Genomic DNA, 20,321 nt, shown 5'->3' on the forward strand with positions numbered 1-20,321 from the left:
ACCCCAGTGTACTGATCCACCACTGTTGCCTGCTTCCTGCCCTCTGGGGTTCCCCACCATCCTGTACTGCTGGGAACAGAAGCTCTGCCCTCCCCCAGCCAAGGCAAAGAGTTGGGGTAACAGCCCTGAATCAGCTCAGCTCTGGGAGGGCACAGCTATAGGGCTGTTGACAGCACCCAAGAACCCAACCCCAAAAGGGACCAAACCCCAACAAAACTGTCTTGCTCTGTATAAAAATTTCACAGAGGAAGCTCGGAAGGTAAGCCCTTTATCGAAGAGAGATATGCACAGCGCTTGCTCCCCCTGCCCCAGTAACAATTATCTATCCTGGGCATCGTGATAATATTAATACTGATAATATTAGAAAGTATTCGGTAGAAGCAGCGACTGCAAGTGAAAACAAAGTAAATTACTCAACCAAAAACACACACCACACCCCAGCTAATCCTAACATACAAAGGAAATTGTTACATATAAAACCTTACCCTCAACAGTTGTTCTAAACCTTTTTCCACAAGCTAAGCAGCCCCCTAGCTTTAGCCCAATCCTTCCCCCTGTTAAGTCTTAGATGATTCCAGAAGGCATGTTAAATGGTTAATTTGGGAAGGCGCATCTCCTGGCATGTGGCAACCCCTATTGTTTGGTCCCCACCTTTATATTCCTTTTGCCCAGTGGAGCATTCTTTGCTCTCAGGTCAAATTTCTCTCACCTTGAATGGAAAAGTACCAGATCCAGAATGGATTCCAGCATCAGGTGTCATGGTCACATGACTCTGTAGGACCAACCACTATTTGGGCTTATTGGAAAAACAAAACCATTCACAGGTTGTTCGCTTGATCACCCAGCCAGAGAGCTCCTAAAGTATCACGAATGGCTTTTACTAGAATATCTAGACTAGTAAAACAGGCTCCCACTTAATATTTCTAACTTCACATACAAGAAAGATACATGCACAAATAGATTAGGACACATTCAAGAACCTGTGATCTCCTGAATGCTAGATTATATGATCTGTTTTGCATAAACTTAGGCATATTCAAAGCCAATTTTCATAAAGCATGGAGGAGCCGTGACAAATACAGATTAGCAATTGACATAACTTTTAGGTTCACACAGTCGTTATTCCTACAAAATAAATATAGCCTTTCCTAAAGCCATAATGCTGAGAGGAGATCTTGAACCAGCATATTTTTTCTAATATTATTTAACAGCAAACACCAAGGTTTAATATACCATATATAATTTATTAACAGCAATATACATGCCTAGAGCACCACTGATTTCCAACCAGCCACGAAGTAGATAAAAAGGAAAGAATCCAAAGAATTATTAGTACAAAATACAGGAGAGTTTAGTGCATTGGGTTCAAGTTAGCACTTTGAGTGTTATCAGAGGATGTTCCCTGGATTTTAGATTTATGTTTAGTAGCAGACACACAGATGTGGCTGCACTTATTGGCTGAGACGTTCATACGTTTTGATGATAGTTCATATAAGCATGAACTTTTGACAGTTTCTTTGGCAACCCAGTACGATTCTTGAACAAGGTCAGAAGCTGTCCCATGACACCTTATGTAATTTATTACAAAGAGTACTTGAGGGCCAGGCGACATATTGCTGAACAGCCTGCACGTTCTACACCAGGACAGATTTCCCAACAGAGGGAAAGTCAGATCTAGCGTCTCTACAGACACTGAGTGTACTGTGATGTGCAAATCCGCAGCTGAGAAATAATCTGGACCACACTCACAAATGCCTGTGGATCTAGGAGTTCTGATGAGCCAGATAGAGGAAGGATGTAGACAAATCCATTCATCTTGGAGAAAATGCTCTCCATTTCATTCTAATTTGAGCAAAGCCTACAGGCGTCACATCCCACCTTCTCCAACAGCATTACGGTCACTTTTCAGGGCTGATAGACTATTGTAATATTTACTGTCAGCCATAGTTGTTTGACTATCAAATCTAAGATGAACCAATGGTCATGTATGAAATATCTATTCCTCCTTTTAGATTTTATACGACTTACGTTAATTTTCCGAAACTGTGAAAAATATGATCGATAAAAGGATGGGAGTCCCAGCAAGGAATTCTCTAGATCCAGCAACCTGCAGGTATCGCCCTCCAGGACCACATTGGAGGAATGTAGATGCCCATAAGGAAATCCTTTTTCATGTAAGAATTTTAATACCTGAAAGATGAGAGAGAAAAGGGTCACTGCAAGGATGACTGTTGGGACGACCGTCAGACAACGTTCAGAGTGTTCTGAAAAGAATGCTCAACGGATGGAGAAGCTCATCCGACCCTGGATCTTTCATTTTCCACCCCATTCAGCTCCCATCTTCTAGCTCCGCTGTCTTGGAGTCAAGCCGTGCACTACGGCTCTTCATTCACAAACTGAACTGGCACCACCTGTAGGAGCACGCTCACCCTACGCCCGCAGGTGGTATTTCCCCCAGACCATTAGGCTCTAGAGCCGTGGTGTCCAACCAGTCAGCCACAATAGTGGCTACTGCTATAGCGAACTAGCCACACAACTGGTCAAACAGCCACACGTGGCTAACGTGTTGGACACCACGGACCATGCTCTCACATGCCTCTCTAACAACCGTCTCCTAAAGCCTCCTCAACCAGAATCTGCTCCATTTGGATTCTTTTAACATGTCATGTAAGTAGCTGGAATCTGAACCCCCAAAAGGGACAACCCAGAGAGATGCACCTTGTACTGCCCTTCTCCAGAGACTTATGGGAGTTTCACCTCTGCTCCCACAAATCCACCCGGCCCCCCAAAAGGCTTCTGAAAACTCCCAGAAGTCTCTGCTTCACATCACCATGCTAGAACCAGTGGGATAGACGGGGCAGGACATCAGGGTTTTCTGGCTGAGAGAGGACTAGTGAAATGAAACGTCTGTTTCTACTTTCTCTAAAAATCTCAACCCCGCATGCAGACATCTGATGAATGGGGATGGCCGGGGAGGAAAACCATGATAAACGCACATCTTCCATACCCTATATAGCCACATAGAAACCCAGCTGGTAGAAGTTTGCCTCTGCCTCGCTTTAACCCCGAGGCGCCTAACACTAGCGCCAAGATTTAGGATTTCTCACCAAAGTGCTAATGGAATAAAATCGACTGGCGTAAGGAAAACAGCAGAAGAGGAGATAAGCTAACAGTGCACTATCAGTACATGCAATATGACCTTAATCAAGAGGTCTTGAGAGTGGTTACTGATCAAACACTCACAATACATGAAAACTGCTCTGGGTTTGATGTGCACCAAAGCCACACGGAAAAGTTTTTGGAGGGGGTATAAGAGGGATTTATCTGTTGTGGGTCTTAAAAATAAGAGACGGGTAAGATGCAACAAAATCTACAATATGGCTTTAACATTTTGTCTGGAAGTCCAATGATGTAAATTGAAGTGAGTATGAGAAACGTAACACAATGTTGCTAACTTGATTTCTCCTCTCATCCCCATAAAATTTACTAATTTGGAAAAATCCCAGTTGCAGATAGGGCACCCTTTTAAATGCCAGAACCTGATTTTTCCAAGAGCACTGACTAGGGTATCCCTGCTCCTGTCTATATGTAGGTTCTTTTCAGCAAGGAAAAAAGTTCTTTTATCCCCAGTGCCGGGCTCCGCTTACATCACAAAGAGGGCTCCATGCAGAAGGATCCGCACACAAGGATCCAACTGCAGGACTGCAGCCTAACTAGCTATCCAGGGAAATTCCCTGACCTGGCTACACACAAAGTGCAGCCACATGTACAAAATAAACTAACTGAAAAAGGACGAAACATCCCTAATGTCTCTCCATTATAAAGATCTTAGCTGGTCATTCGGAGGATATATTCAAGCTGCTAAATGTGACTAAAAGGATCATCTCCTCAAGTGCACTGTACACAATACAAGGGGGTACCTCTAGGATCTGTCTCCCAAATGTTTTTATTTGCTGAAGTTCAAGACCTTGAATTTTTTTGGGATTGCAGTACTTCTTTAGGAACGGGTCCTTCAGTTTAGCCTTTGAAGAAGAAGAAGAAAAAAAAAAAAGGTACACAGCTATGAATGAACATATAAGATGCCACATTCGTACTAAGCAATTATAAAGAAAAGAACCCGACTAAGTGCTCTCGATTTATTCCACTGTAACACACAAAAAGCACTTTCTAGTGTTTAGAGCCTGTGTTATATCATGGCAGAGCAGTCTTCTAAAAAATCAATGCAAATTTACAGTACCTTATAGATAAGGTCCTTTAGTGTTCCCTTCTCATTGAATGGTCTAATGACCAATGCTGAGGATTCGTTGGCTGTGGCAAAAGTGACTTTGCAAATGTACGGATGCTGCCAAAAGAAGAAGCTATTAGGAAGATTCATACATTTTAATGTAGATTCCAGTAAATTCAGGCTAGACTCATCCACCGTAGAACTGACACCCTGAAGTAACATCGTGCATGTGAATTCTTTGTTTAACACAATGACAAACCAGATTCCATAGTCACATCTGCTTAAAAGGCCATGATTTTGCTCTTAACGAAGGGCCATCAGAGCAAGGACTTTATCCAACTTCCACTGAAGCAGACAGGCATCGCTCTACCAGTTTCAACAACAGCTGGATCAGGCCCTGAAGGAGCAGCCCGCACACAGGGATGTGCGCAGGAATGCAAGTTTGACTGACTGCAAGAGCACATTTTGTGCTGCTGCCGCCGCCCCAGGGCTGGAGGGGCTCGCTCTGACCCTGCCCACTACTGGGGGTGCCCTGCCCACCCATGATCAAACAGATGCACTTGGACTGGCGGTACCAAGCACAGGGTGTGGGGGAATTTGGTGGCTGCGGGGGAAAGTGAGGCAGTTGCAAACCTCACTGCCTGCGCTCTTCCTCCTGATCCCAGACACTGCAGTCGGGGTCACTAACGTGTTGATTAAAAAGATTCGAGGACCAGCCCTGCTAGCACTCAGATTTGACGTGCATTTAGTGGGAGGATGCTGCAGGAACATGTTGCTGTGGTGGTGTCAGGCGCAAGGTACGAGACAAGCAAGGCTGGGGAGGGAATATCTTTTATTGATGGAGACTTGGACAAGCTTCCGATACAGGCAGCAAGGGAAGGAGGGAGTAGTTGACTAGTCGCTTCCATCCCTAGTTTAAAAATGTTTGGCTGCAAAAATTAGCCCCAACGTGATACAGCAAAAAAACAAGAGTCTCAAAGCTGAGACGAGCCTAGCAGGACTCCCTTTGGAGTCAGCAAATACCATTCCTTATTCAGACTAGTTACTACTACTGAACCCTACGTTGTGCTGCTCCCTGGGAGAGGGGCTGAAAGGGCTCTCCTGCACTGTATCTGCAGCCCCTGCCGCCAGGCGACTGACAGAGCACAGAGAACCAAACCCACTTCACTGAGATCCATCCCATCCTCAGTCAGGACACCTCTGATGAGTTATTAAGCAACTAACTCTACTGCTCCCACAGCTTGTAAATCTTGGACATCGACGGTCAAAGCTGACGCTAACTCCCAGTACTATGGAAAGATAGGAAGAGAAAAAGCACAGCTGCCATGTCGGACATTACTGGCATTACTGTCTCAGGGCGATCACATATTACCTTGTCAGGTTGTAAGAGGCTTATCTACTGTTTGCCAAGCCTATGAGCTCTTCAAACGAAAGCGGCTTTATAGGTACACAATACTTGTAGACCAGACTGCAGATGCTTTTTTCAGGGTTAGTCCACCTAAGGGTTAGTTTGGGGTTGGCTCAGTTTAAGAGTCATCAAGGTAACACTCACAGAAAAAGAAGGAAGAAGTTTCACAGCACACTGGAAGTCTCTGTCAGACAAGTATTTATCGGGGCCACAGTCAGCCTAGAAATGAACACAAATGGCAAGGCATCAGCTGTACAATATATAGAGAAAAAGGCTGAACGATTTGTATTTCGTTTTCTACAAGTTACTGAGGCAACTGCTTCTGCGAAGTTTCCCTCTAAAGAAGGACGGCGGGAAAGTGCCATTGAAAGGAAATGCTTTGTACATTCTGAAAAGAAAAATATCCGGAAGCTAAATAGTGCCACTTAGAGCTGAATGCCAAGCGCCCACGTTTGCACGCTTGTTATTCACAGGCAGCATGTGATCACACACTCTGCAGGTAGGCGTCACTAAAAGAAGATCTTGAGGATGAAGTTAAAACATGGAGTACTTTTGTTGGGGACAAAGGCAGCCTGCCACATAGAGGTTTGCCAAATTCACGTATAACAATCTTGAAGATCCAGAAGTAGGATGAAATTTGAGATCCAAACATACCCAGCTTAACATTAGTCGCTCCTTTGGTTGATTCTTACTCTTTATTAAGAAATACTTCTTACGGATTCGCCAACCTGTTAAGAAAAAAAGTTTCATTTTTGTTTTTGAAAAGCTACTGAATCATAGTAGGGTTTTTGTGCTCACTCTATTATGCTTCTCCAGTAAGAAAACTCTTCTACATTTACAAAGCCCTCTCTTTCTCAGTGAGGCAATATACCAACATATATAGCGGCATGTCAAGGTGGAAAGATACATAAATAACTTAAGGTTCCAATGGCTAGTATCAGCAGTAAGACTCCAAATCCTTTATCAGATTCAGTCCCATATACCTAATGACAGTCCTTCTCTAACTTGGCTCCAACAGGCACCATAATTCTCCATTTTAATTACATCTCCTTCATAAAGAGACATTTAAGAAGAGAGAACTGATAAATATATTTCCTCTGAGGAACATTAACATGTGTTTCCTGGACCTAGGTTCCAAACTACCAGTTTCTTACCAATGTCTTTTAGTGGCTCCACCACCTCCCACTTTGGTTCTGAGCGGAAAAACATTGAAACATGCTGTAAGGCGATTTCTGCAATGAGATTTTTAAACATTGTTAATTATACACACGTTACTGAACATTCAGAGTCAGAAGCAGGCTGCAAGGATTTGGCTTTGCTTCATACACACCAAAGTAGCAAAATTTAAAAGGAAAAAAAAACCAAAAACACGGCTGAAAAGTGTTTGGATTTTTAACCTGTAGTAGGCGAGATCTTCCAAGCAAGCGTACATCAGCTGGCTTAGGGACCGTTAGCTCACGAAGTCTGCCTTTCTTCTGAACTAGAAGCAAACCTAAGTCACAGTATCCAAGACATCCCTAGAGACTGTTCTGATCCAGATCCAAAGCTCATGGTTTGGATTTCCCCACGTCTGGTCTGCCCCACAATGCATCAGGACACTGTTATTCATCCTTAATGCCAGATTTTCAAACCGTCAGTTACATTTTATCCTGCAATGACTATGCACAGACTATTCCTATGCTTATTCTACTCTTTGCTGCTCGGCCCCTTCAGGGTAACAAGGGCTGGCTAGTGCCAAGGCATGTCCCTGCAGACACTTGGCCGCCAGCAGCCTGCATACGATTCTGAAATAATGAACCCATTCCAGATGGCCGGAGACAAACCGCTCTCCCCCACAGCTGGAAAGGCAGCTCTGAGAGGCGACCACAAGGTGATTTAAGAGGTGAATCAGCCGGCATTTGGAGACAGGGAAGATGGTTCAACAGTCATTGTTAATTGGTACAACAGTAAATTGAAGTAATGGCACGCTCAAGGGGTCTGCCAAGACCACAGGCAGTGACTTGATTATTATTAATTCCCCTGGAACACGCTGTAACAGTAATCTTGATGAACTTGCTTGCAATTAATATGGATGTTAGAGTATTTCTTACAGGATCACCACTGTTTCTTCAGTATTAACGAGAGGAGCAGATATTTAATGTATCACTGGTATTTTAAATCTCTTCCCCAGCTTAACATAAATGTCAGAGATGGTTTAGGAAAAGGCAGTCCGCTGCAGCACAGAGAGCAGGAATGACCCCATTTCACAGAGCCGAGCAGGGACACACATGAAAAATGAACGTGTTTCTGCGTTGCTAGGCTGTGCTTTTAGCAAAGCAAAAGGTGGCATTTCACAGCATAGAGGAGTGGCCGTGGATTTCCAATTGTCAGTGTTACAGAAACAAATTGTAGAATGCCTGCCTCAGTTTAACACAGTAACAGGCAACCTAGGCACGCGACTGGGCTGCATGAGTGGCCCTTCCATTTCGGTGGGCTGCAAGACCGTCGTAACCAGGACGGTCTCCGCCTTTGGATAGGCTAGGGCAATTCTGCTAGTTGCACTTGCATGGCTAGAATTTGCAGGATGTGCCAACTGAGCCACAGCAGCGTGCTGATTGGCTGCAGAGTCACTCTCACTGTCGATGTTGTGTGCAATCACCACCCACCTCACATCACATACACGTCGTTTCAGTAACACCAGTAGGAAAAAGCTATGTGGCTGGAAACCAGCCGAGTGGCACCCCTGCACATTAGCAACAGGAAATCAAGTGTCCTGTGGGCCAGACACAGAACCCTGATGGGCCACAGGCTGCCCACGGGCCACAGGCTGCCCACCCCGGTTTAAAAGCTTCTTTGCCGCGGTGCAGGAGGTTATCATGCTGCATCAGTGCTGCACATCTTATCCACCGGGATGTCCAGAGGAGGAGCTTCTAGGTCTTCTCTCCTTCCAGCTGCAATCACCAAGTCAGAAACCATTTCCCCTCCTCACTGCAATCCTGAGCACCTTCCTCATTACAGCTACTTCACTGCCATGGGGGCTCAATGCTACTAGCCACTAGGGGCAGCAATACTGAGGGTATTTAATATATGTTCAGCTTTCCTTACTGAAATGTCAGTGAGAAACAAGGAGAGAGGCCACAAGCATTTGGTTAGCAAGCGTCCTCCACAGAACATCAGCAGGAGCTCCAGGGACCAGTTTGGGTGCTTAATTCACTGTGTCTTTTTGGAAGATAGTCTACCTTCAAGAGACACAGTGAATTAAGCACCCGGCTGGATGTCAGGACTCCAAGGCTGGATTCCCACCACCCAACGGCTCCCCACGTGCCCTTGGGCAGCTCACAACCTCAGTCTCCGTTACAGATGTGCACCCAGCTCAGTGTCACACAGAGAGTGGGCATGAAGTGTGAAGTGCCAGTTGCCCCATCAGGCAGTGGGCAGGAATTTGAGCTATCACAGCAATATGTGGGGTCTATAGAAACCATGAGGAATTTGCACCCTGGGTTTCACAAAGTCCTCAGCAAAGCTGAGCTGTTCCCAGGGTTTCTTGGCTCCCTGCCCTCGCTCAGGTGCGCCAGTTTAAACTGCCCCTGGAAGAGCCTTATGTCTCCCTTTGTTCCATTTTCTCATCCCGAGCTCAGTTCTGGACTCTTTGTGGTAACTGCAAACACTCTGGCTGGATAGCAACAGTCAATGCACAGAGCTGGTTCATGACAGACAGCACGTGGGCACCTACAATTCACTCCTCTATGCCACAGCATTGCTCGGTATCAATGCACAATTTATATAGTGAGATTGGTCCTCTGTCTGGAAGAGGGAAGAAATTTCTCTTGTACCCTTTGCTCAGCAATGATTAGGCAAGTACCTTCATTCATGCAGTTTTACAACCCTTCACTTACCAGTATAGTTTGCAGAATAGTTGTTTGGATCCAGGAATTTCTTTACCAGTTCACAATTGGACAGTATGTGATTGGTAGTGATGACATTGAGATAGTTCTGGAGTCCCTTCTGTCTTTCAGCGATGAATTCACGATCCATATTCCCAATCAACTTTTTGGGAGGAAGAGGTAGACTTAGAGCCGAGATCTTCAAAAGAGAGGAAAGAGAATATCAAATATTTCCTCTTCAAATGTCTTACAGAGGTAAATAACTGAGCCATAAACCACTAGCTCTATGCTGTTCTAAGCATCACGCAACAATAAAAGTGAATACACAGCAAGTCCGTATTGGCATTTTGATTAAACTTCTGCTTGTAAAGCACTGAAACCATCTGATATGTACTCTCACCTCAGAATGTGCAGATTTGTACATGTACAGCCACCAGAAGTGCCAGGAGATTTTAAAAACATACTAACAATAGGAGAATAAAGCTCTGCATTCCCTCCATCCCCAAGCAATTGGCAAATGAGACAGTTACAAAAATTATTTTCACACCATAACACAAACCAACAATGCACCCTTGTGTCTGTGCTTGACAAACTTTCTTCTCTCCTATTTAACTTGTGCACAGCAGCCCGCCCCACCCCCAGCCCTTAGAGCCGGCCAAAGCACACCACACTGCCCCCCCCCCAGGACTTAGAGCAGACCAGAGCACACCACACTGCCCCCCCCCCCCCCCCAGCCCTTAGAGCCAGACGGAGTGTGTGGCGCTCTGAAGCTAATGTAGCAGCAAGTGGAGCCCTGGACCCCTTTGAATGACCAGACCCTAGGGCAATTGCCCCCTTTACTCCCTCCCCCATCGGAAGGCCTGCGTTTAGCACTCTACTGCCATAGTACTTATCCCTAAGGAATATCATGCAAGATCTTCTGAAAGCCAGGATCACTCTGACCATCAATACTGTTGTGAAATGTACATGCAAATTTCATGTCAGAGGCTGCAGGCACACACAGGTGCACACAAAATCTACTCCTATGGGTCTGAACCAAGTCAGGTCTGACAAACAGGTTTCTATCAGACCAAAGGATGTATATTCACCGGTCTGCCTCAGCTCGCATGCGAATCACACACTGGCTCCTGCCCCACTTCCATGGAGCCAGCTGCCACCCCGCACTGCTGGCTCTGGATCAGAGCCTACAGTGCAGGGTGGCAGCCAGCTCCCTAGGAGGGAGCTGCAGGTGGAAGCTGACTTAAAAGCCTGCTCCCAAGGAGCTCGCTGCCACCGTGCTCTGCAGATGCATGCAACTGTGCAAGTGCTGAAATGTTCAGCAGTCACACGGTTACCCAACTACCCACTTTTTAACAGCCTAATACAAAATCAACATGAAGTCAGCAAAGCAAAGAACGGATGGGGCAGGGGAAGGGAGGTCCATCCTGACTCTGGGACCCCACACTGAATTTTGGGGCTATAATGAGTAGGGATGACACATTGTAGTCAAATACCCAGTTAACGGATAAGCTTGGGCTTATTGCTTCATCTTCTGGACTACACGCATCCCCCTCCCTTGCTGCATCTGTATCAGAGGCAGCAAGAGGGGTGAGGCGGGAGCCAGTACATGCGGGAAGACAGCTTCAAGCCAGCTTCCTGCACGGATCAGCTCATGCAAGACGCTTGCTCTCAGCCCCTGTGCTGCTGCCTCTCTATCTGAGGCAGCAGCCTGGGGGAGAGCAGGGAAGGCTGCCATGGAGCAGTCTCTACCGGTGGCTGCCCAGGCTTGTTGCGGACAGAGGCTGCCCCATAGGATGCCAGCAAAGCCTTTGCCCGCAGGGAGTTCAACCCCCCCCCCCCCCCCCCGCCAGACAGGGGCTGCTGCTCTGTGCTGCTACCTTTGTATTAGAGGTATCAGCACAGGGCAGCAGGCAGAAGCCAGTCCGGGGGGGGGGGGGGGGGGAGCATTGGTTTTTAAACCAGCTCCCCTCGTGGACCGGCTACCGCCTGCCACCCCACACTGCTGCCTTTCATACAGAGAGAACAGCTTGAGGTGGCAGGGGGCTCCCCAGGAGTGGCTGCTGGCCCCGCCCCCAGGGACTATCAAATAATCGTGTAACTGATTGAATAGGCATGTAACCGCATTAAATACGATCCCTAATAAGGCGGCCGTAAAAAGGACACCTCTATCCCTCTCTGAGGCAGCAACGGGCAGCGCTTGGGGATAACAAACCTGGTAGTTCTGTGGATTAGCCAGTACCAGGCTAGATCTCACAGGAGAAAGCTCCAGAGACTGGGGTGCAGCCCTGGACTTGCAAATTCAGTCAGGGCTAGCTTTGGCCGAGGACACAGCGCTGTGGGAAAAGGAAGCTGTCGGTGCACAAGAGCTACTTTTCTAAAGCAAACAGTTCACCACTGGGGGGACACTTCCTGGCATTCTCTCCTAGTGCTCCAAGTGGAAAGAAGGCGCAGTGGTTAGACCATGCTGGCTGGAAAAGTAAAGGAGCAGTTTAAAATGCTGGAGGAAATAATCACTTTGGAGAAAAGAGGAGGCGATGCCCTCACCCTTTCCCTGCTCCTTTATATAAACCCCGGTTGCACCCACATCTGGAACACAGCGTGCAGAGGTAGTAACCTCATCTTAAAAAAGGTATCTTGGCAAAAGTACAGCAAGGAGGAGGGGTTTGGAACCGCTTCCGTAGGAGAAGAGATCAACAAGACTGGGATTTTTCAGTTTGGAAAAGAGACAGCCAATGGGGGATATGAGAGAGGTCTATCAAATCATGACTGGTGAGGAGAAAGTAAATAAGGAAGTGTTATTTACTCTCTCATATGCACATGAACTAGGAGTCACCCAATGAAATTAACAAGCTGCAGGTTTAAAAACAAACACAAAAATGTTTCATGACGAGACACTGTCAACCTGTGGAACTCCTTGCCAGAAGATGCTATGAAGGCCAAGACTATAACAGAGGTAAAAAAAAGAACTAAATAATGGAGGAGAGAGTCATCAATGGCTATTAACCAGTATGGCAGGTTGCAAAAACATTTTAACCATGCTCTGAAGTTCCCTAATCCCCTGTAAGAAGCTGGGAATGGATCACTTGATGACTGCCTGTTCTGTTCATTCCCTGTTCTGACAGTGGTTGAAGCCTAGTCTCTAAGACAGGATACAGGGCTAAATGGACCCTTTGGTGTGATCGAGTATGGCCATTCCTATATTCTTATTCTGCAAGAGTAGCGGACAAAAAGTTGGTAAGAAAATAAATAAATAAGGTTGTGTCTTAAGTTACAGGAATGCATGCAAAGCATCCTAACCACTTCCCCACATGCTCACCCTCCTACTTTGAGGAAAAACCATTTCTCTTGCAGACTAAACAACCACGCACACCGGTCTGAGAACCAGCACCAAGACTCAGACAAAATTTAAGAACTGCAGCAAAGCTTCTAAACAGGACACACGTCAGATTTCTGAAGGACAATCGGTATCACTGTCACAATAGGACTTGTCACTGCCCACTGAGAAGATGCTCTTGTTTAGGGCTTCCTGACCATTTTCTAAATTTCTCCACATGCTCCTGGAGAAAGTTTAGTTCCTTGATTCAGAAAAACAACATTTGACTATTTAAGGCTAGCCCTGTATTTTCACCTTGGACTTCTGCCGCCTCACCTGCCAAATCACAAGGGGGCCTGGGGTCATATTTACGAAATGCACCTTCGGGAGGCCCTGACCCTGCAAAGAGTTAGGCCTGTGTTTTAGGGCCTGAGGGAATACTTACTCCAGGCCCCAATTCAGCACTCACAGTTAATGCAGCCACTGCTGCCAATTGGATTTTTGCCCAAGGGCCAATCCTGTACCACTCTGGTTTGAAGATAAGAGTGTTCTTAGGAATCTGGGCTGATGAGCGGTCTAATTCAGAGCACCTTGTTACAGTAAGTCATTCGGTCCCCCTCACAGAGAATGGTCTGAGGAGTTCTCTGAATAAAATGGAGAGAACATGGACAGTTTCCACACCTCTACACTCAATCATCTCCAAGTAAAAAGACGACCTGTTGGGGTGTATTGCAAGAAGCTTTTCAGTCCAGTATGCTCAAGGAAAACCTGGGTTGGAATTTTTCAAACGCAGTTTGAAGAATTAGTCATAAGTCTCCTACTGCAATGGGACTAGCGTGATTACCTCCACTAGTCCAGCCAGCTTTGAAAAGCCCAGCACTCGCTAGCATTTAAGAGGTGTCGGGTAACAAGCCAGTACAGATAACACAAAAAGCCACAGCAGCCCAAGCTCAGCAAGATGCCCAGCGCACAATATCCTGACACGGCAGGCAATAAGCAGTGCAAGCATTAAGCAAGTCAGTAAAGAACATGGGTGGCTTACAGCTTTCAGTCTGCTAAAAGACTCAGTTCCCTTTCAGGAATATAGCAAAGATGTATCGGTAATTTCACTCTGAATGAGCTTCCATCCCTACAGGAGGAGTTTGGTATCTTAAGGGTGTAAAATCTCATTTAATTTGTTAACTCCAGCTGGGCTGACCCAGCTAGGCCATGGGTTAACCAATAAGCATCACCCAATAAGCATGATGCTTACCAGTTAACCATTGACATATGGTTAATTGGTAAGCATCACGCTTATTGGGTATGTTTACACACGCTCCAACAGGTTGTCTTTTTACTTCATGATGATTGAGTATAGGTGTGGAAACTGTCCATCCATGTTGTCTCCATTTTATCGAGAGAACTCCTCAGACCATTCTCTGAGGGGATCCAATGACGTTTTGCTCAGGTTGTAAACATCCCTACTGCATCTGAGATATTCAAGGGGTCTGCACCTCCATTCAAATGTTTCTAGGGATTCACAAATGAAGAGATTGAGAACCACAGGCCTAAGATCATTTTAGGGGCCCGTCTTTCCCAGTGTGTTTCCAGTTCTGTGTTGTGCCTCCTGTGGGGTAGGTTCTCACTCCTGCTAGCTTACAAGGAGTGGACAAGTCTGTTGCTAAGCATATTGTATTACTCTGATCCTTTCCCTCCCCTCTTCTGTTATTTACTAAAACCCATCCTAAGAAAAAAAAGGAGTTGAACATGACATGAGCCCAAATGCTCTACTGAGACTGATCTACCTGGAGCATCTGCCTACCACCTCACAATAACATTTACAAATATTTCTACCAATCCCTCTGCCAAAAATTAGGTACAATTTTCCAAAAGCTTTATTCCTTCCCGCAAGCAATCTCTTTTCACCTCAGCTGTCCCCATAATGCAATTATTCAGCTGTAACGTGTTCTACAAAATTCTATCAGCTTTTTGCCAAGCAGGGGTATCAGATAGCAATTTTGCCACAAGCATGCTCCGTCTCTCCCTCCTAGGTATGTACATCAAAGAACAGTGACTACGAGACAACAGAGAGGATGAGGATGGAAAATCATAAGGTTTGCACATTCAGTAGAATTTTCCTTTCCTGCTCATCGGGGTTGTTTTTAAAGCTGCTCCATTCCCGCATATGCGCACTCAGCTGAAAAAATGCTGGAATCCAGTTGCCTGCTGCTGAAGTCATGTTTGGGCTGAACACAGCTAACAGATGCCAAGATATACAGCCTAGCCATATACATATTATGCTGTATCAGTACACAAAGGCCCAATTTTGGATTCCGTACCCAGGCAAAGTTCCCAGTTAGGTCAAATGAAGACAGTGGGAGTTTTTCCTGATTAAGGAGTGCAGGATGGAGCTGTGTAAGACAAAGAAGAAAGGAAAGTTGGCCAGTAAAAGTAGTGATCATACAAAATTTTCAGTGAAAATTCAAAGCAGGCAGATAACCACAGAGAACTCAAGTAAGTTACACCTGCTTAAATGGCATCTCATTTTGGTCCAAAGTATAATCTTCTATCCTCTACTTGGTAATCCCTGCTTCTGAATGTCATTTTGCTCAGATTGTAAACAACAAGAATATACTTGTCCATTCTTGTTCACTAGACTTCAGGTTTTTAAAGCCAACAAGGAAATGAAAACCAGAAATCCAGTCTTAAGGATCTGCCATCACAGTACGTGTGATTTGGGGGGGGGGGGGGGGGGGGGGAGCCACAGAGAAAATTTATTCTTAAAAATACAAATAGTGTTCATTTCATATGTTGTTTCTCTGATGCTAAACGAAGACATCCCGGAACCACAAGCATCCTTCCTGTAAATGTTAGTCTCTGCTTGCCCTTCTCACACACACTTTGCCTTTTCCTATGCAAACTAAAAGAGACTACTGTCCTAAAAGGAAAGAAAAACAACCAACCAATTCAGTGCTTTACTGAGGAATCCTTTACAATAATACAGAAATCCATCACATGATAAGCAGCATCTGGAAGTGCTTTTAGAGGAAGACAATAATGAGACACATAACACTTCTATAATGAATTAAGGTCAGTATGTGCCTCCGTTTTCTAACAATCAAAGGAAGAAGGGGTAATAGGACACTAAACCAGAACAAGTCACATTACTGAACAGAAAGATTCAGTATCTGCCCATCTACTATCTTTAGATTTAAATTGGTCATACAGAGATTACAACCAACATTTCCCATGGTAAAATCTAGACCAGTTCAGCATTTCTCCGTCTTCAAAGATGTCAATTTTGTAATTTCACGATAAAATCCAAATCATTTCATTTTCTGCCCTGTAAGTTTGATGCTTTCTTTGTTCTCGTCATCGTTCTGTACAATGAAAGCAAATTATTTTAAATACAATAAAGAATAATTATATTTAGGTATCAGTGGAAAAAAAAAATCTTACCTGCAAACTATTATTAAGCAAATCAAAGTCACTGTATCTTCTGACAATCTGCAAAACAAAGGAAGTACTGAAGCAACACATTATAGTCTATCTTGCAGGGTTTTGTGATAACTAAACTGCATGAGGGAAACAACCCCTACTTGGGATTTTGGTTTCATGAAGCTTCTCTTTACACTCCAGCCTGAGTAAGCCAGCAAGAGGAGAGGTAAGAGTTGCTCACTGTGATGTCTAATTTTGCAAGATTCATAGATCCCCAGGCCAGTAGGTACCATTGTGATCATCTAGTCTGTCCACCTGTATAGCACAGACCACAAAAGTCCCCCTGCTTCACCCCTGAAAAACCTTCTAGAAAATCCATCCAAACATCTCTGTTCTCTCTCAATTTAAAAACTGCCAATGACAAAGAATGCACCACAATGGTTAATATATTATTTCGGTGATTCATTACTTTGTTTAAAACATACACCTTGTTTTCCAGTCTGAATTGGTCTTCTTTAAGCTTCCAGGAAGACCACTTTCTAAGGCCAGGCCTATACTCACAGGGAACATCGAATGGAGATACGCAACTCGATACGCAACTCCAGATCGGTTAATTACGTAGCTGGAGTCAACAAACCTTGTTTCGCATTTCCCTGACATTCCCAGTGGCAGGCTGACAGGAGCGTTTACTCCAATGGGCTTCTATTACTGCTCATGAGAAGTAAGAGTACCGGCAGCCGGTGCAGGCACCCTCTGAGTTCAACAGAGCAGGTCTTTACGAGACTCGCTAAACTGAGCTCTGGAAGATAGATTGTGGCAGCAGGAAACTTCTATTTAACGTAGGCATGGCCTAACTAATATTCTACTGTAGCATCTTCGCTATCAGCGTTTGCAGACACCTTCTGATCTTCCCTATCAGAGAAGTTGAAAAATTTCATCTGACCTTCCCCAGAGTATCTATCAGGCAGCAGGGGGGGGCTCACCAGCTCGTCACAGGATATCATCATTATGGCCTATTTTTAATACAGCATAGCCTGGACAAAAGCGTGGCACCGCTAGTAGTGGGAAGCCGGTTCTGGCAAACTATTCACACCTCAATTGAGTTTTTAAAAGCAGTTACCATCTACAAATACTTGCACACACAGGTGAGAGGAACACACTGCACAAATTATTCTGTGTGTGGCCTCGAACATCCACAATGGCAGAAGATATTGAGGCGTTCTCTAACAAGCCCAGCCACACTGTTCTAGTAAGGTGAAGGGGTCAGACAAAAATGTTCCTCTAACAATCACAACTGTGAAAAGTTCTGGAAACAAAGTTTATTCGGGGGGGGGGGGGGGGAAGAGAACTTGCTTCCAAAACGAAAGCAAAGAGTGGAAAGCATGATTTTATCTACTGAAGACCTAAATGAATAAATGAATAGGAAAGCATGCTGGAGAGAAGTATGTGTGAGATCAACAGGAGGACTTTGGCTTCTGTGACAATCCTGCCAGCCAACACAGAACAAAAGGAATGACTCCCCCGCCTTTACTCATGAAAATTGCCCACTGTTGTCTGTGGGACTACTTGTGTTTCTTGGGCTCTGTGTTTCTATCGGTGGTGCACATTCACGCATGTTTCGGGGCACATAAAAATATTTATTCTCCACATGGACAGAAAAGAGGAGAGGGAACATTGGTTAAGGCGAGGGGCTTGCCCCATTCAGCCCACAAAATGCTCCTGCTGGGGAGCAGGGGAAGCCCCTATCAGGACAGCCAGTTGGGAGGGATGGGGCTGCCAGCGGAAGGGGTGGGGAGAACCCCCACACACACTTATTCGGGCCAAGGTCCCGGCCAAAATGTCGTCTGCCTCTGCGCAGGAAGAGCTTTTTTAAGTGAACCAAACTTTAGAGAGAGATTACCTGCCAATTGTTTTCCATGGAAATCCCCCTCTGCACACGAATTATGTATTCCTAGAAATCAAAGGGGAAACAAAGGAGAAAAAACGATTAGAAACAGGAACTAGTGACTCACACACAAGTGTGAATGCGCAGCCAGCCTGCTCTTCAATCGGACCCGGACGCGGGGAAAACCCTGACCTAGATTTAGATCCTCCCAGCTGGGAAGTGTTCTGGTCTGGGGTCTCTTGACCACACTTAGGGCTGTCAGCTCTCCATCCGCAGAGAAGCAAGCACCCTTGCCCTGCCCCCACACTTAATTCCAAGGTCTGTCCCTGCTCACTCCATCTTCCCCCCACCCCTCACACTCCTGGGGGTTCAGGCTCTCAGTTGAGACTGGGGATGAGGATTTGGGGGTGGGGAGGACGTGAGGACTGGGGCCAAGGGGTTTAGAGTGTGGGAGAGTCCAAGGCTGAGGGTAGGGAGTTCGGTGTGGGAGGGGATGCAGATTCCAGGGCAGCATTCATGTGCAGGAGGGGGTTGGGCTGCAAGTTCCAGGCAGCTCAGGCTGGTGTGGTCTGCGGCCTCATCAGCTCTCCCTGGGCACTTCCCAGAGGCCTCTAGCTGCCATGGACACATGGCTTGGCTGATGAACTGAAGACAAACGCATTTCCTATTCTCTGGACTCGAGGGGGGGGGGGGGGAGAGAGAGCAGAGTTCCCTCCAAGTCTCTCTCTCACACAGCTGCACTGGCTCGCCCCCCCCCCCCCCACCCCACCAGTGCAACCCAATTCACAGCAATTCATTCCCTCCTCATCCCCCTGCCATCACTGGCACTGCCTGGCCCCTTTTACACCAGACGTTCTAGTCAAAAACCAGACAGCTGGCAATCCAAGCCACTGAGAGATGCAAGTAGAGTTAAGAGCCTGCAGGTTTCTGAAGCATTTAAGCACTTTCATGTAGGTAAGGAGAGACAATATTGAGTACGTACACGCCTGTCAGCTCAGTAAAAGCTGGAGAAAAGTCTGCTCAACCACGTGTCTATTTCGTTACTGTTGATTTTTACCCACCCATTCCTGAGAGTTAATTCTTTTCAGTCTCTCCCTTCATTTCCAGATTCATTTTCACACTGTGCCTTCTGAAACAGGGCCTTGGACAAATTTCCCAAAAAGTATCCTGCGAGGAAGTGTAGTTCTTTCTTTCTACACACCCGTCTCCTGAGTTTGCTCAACAAACTCAGAGCTCCCACACAGACAGGCATATGGCCGAATGCCAAAATCAGCCTACGAATGGTCTGCACATCATTCATTCTTATTAATACACACAATTAAATTATAGTGATAGAAATGTAGCCATGTTAGTCTGGGGTAGCTGAAGCAAAATGCAGGACAATGTAGCACTTTAAAGACTAACAAGATGGTTTATTAGATGATGAGCTTTCGTGGGCCAGACCCACTTCCTCAGATCAAAAAAGTTTTTTGATCTGAGGAAGTGGGTCTGGCCCACGAAAGCTCATCATCTAATAAACCATCTTGTAAGTCTTTAAAGTGCTACATTGTCCTGCATTTTGCTTCAATTAAATTATAGTTATCTTTCCCCAAAGTCAAAGAGCCCAGATCTTCAACCCAGTTACAATGAAAGGCAACAGAGTTAACCCTGATTTACACCAGCCTAACAAGGATCAGAATCTGACCCAAGACACCCACTGCTGACAAGTTCATTAAGCAGACATTTGACACACCCAAGTCACAACTTGACAGTTGAATTTTTCCATTTCCTCACATCTAATCTGTATTTTAGGCAGTAGGAAGAGCCTACTCTGTATACACCCAGACAGGAAAAGCAGTAACTGCTTAGTCAGCATGTCCCTGAGAACACTTGCTATTTCTCTGAAAGGACGCAACAGGAGGGTTCACGATGTTCGGCCATTCAGCTTTACTAGTATTTTACAGGAAGCGCAGAGTTATTGCCCAATCTCCCCAACGGCTCACTGTTTACACAGGGACTGACCTTCGCATCACGCTGCCAAGGAATGCTCCCAAGCAGGCAGAGCGCTGGCTGCTTCCAGTCGATTACTGCTTGGGAGAATATAAAATTGCTTTGACCAAGGCAGTACTGCTCTTTCCTGAATCAAACACAGTAACGGCCTCGCCTCCCTCCCAACACACTAACCCAGCTCCTCAGGGAAATTCTGTAGGACACAACCTCGGATGCAAAAC

The 20,321-nt window shown here is 45.7% G+C and overlaps 1 protein-coding gene across 10 annotated transcripts in view; it reads right to left on the reverse strand.

The window, feature by feature from the left end:
- Nucleotides 1-20,321, reverse strand: part of PXK (PX domain containing serine/threonine kinase like) — a 50,222-nt gene that overhangs the window by 19,888 nt on the left and 10,013 nt on the right. For 6 of the 10 annotated variants that reach the window (XR_012906414.2, XR_012906413.2, XM_075938404.2 and 3 more), the window contains 10 exons: nucleotides 18,127-18,177; nucleotides 16,248-16,295; nucleotides 15,128-15,199; nucleotides 9,509-9,695; nucleotides 6,788-6,865; nucleotides 6,288-6,361; nucleotides 5,778-5,852; nucleotides 4,238-4,342; nucleotides 3,921-4,022; nucleotides 2,029-2,190 (listed from right to left, as the gene is read on the reverse strand). Coding sequence is in view for 8 of the 10 variants with exons in the window: in XM_075938404.2 (XP_075794519.1) it covers nucleotides 2,029-2,190; nucleotides 3,921-4,022; nucleotides 4,238-4,342; nucleotides 5,778-5,852; nucleotides 6,288-6,361; nucleotides 6,788-6,865; nucleotides 9,509-9,695; nucleotides 15,128-15,199; nucleotides 16,248-16,295; nucleotides 18,127-18,177 (954 nt within the window). In the remaining 2 variants the exon portion in view is untranslated. Of the gene's footprint in view, nucleotides 1-2,028; nucleotides 2,191-3,920; nucleotides 4,023-4,237; nucleotides 4,343-5,777; nucleotides 5,853-6,287; nucleotides 6,362-6,787; nucleotides 6,866-9,508; nucleotides 9,696-15,127; nucleotides 15,200-16,247; nucleotides 16,296-18,126; nucleotides 18,178-20,112; nucleotides 20,178-20,321 lie in introns of those variants that run through there. The other 4 variants (XM_075938407.2, XM_075938406.2, XM_075938408.2 and 1 more) reach the window with 3 other exon arrangements.

Source organism: Pelodiscus sinensis, chromosome 11 (assembly GCF_052426305.1).
Source record: "Pelodiscus sinensis isolate ZL-2025 chromosome 11, ASM5242630v1, whole genome shotgun sequence".
Lineage (NCBI taxonomy): Eukaryota > Metazoa > Chordata > Testudines > Trionychidae > Pelodiscus > Pelodiscus sinensis.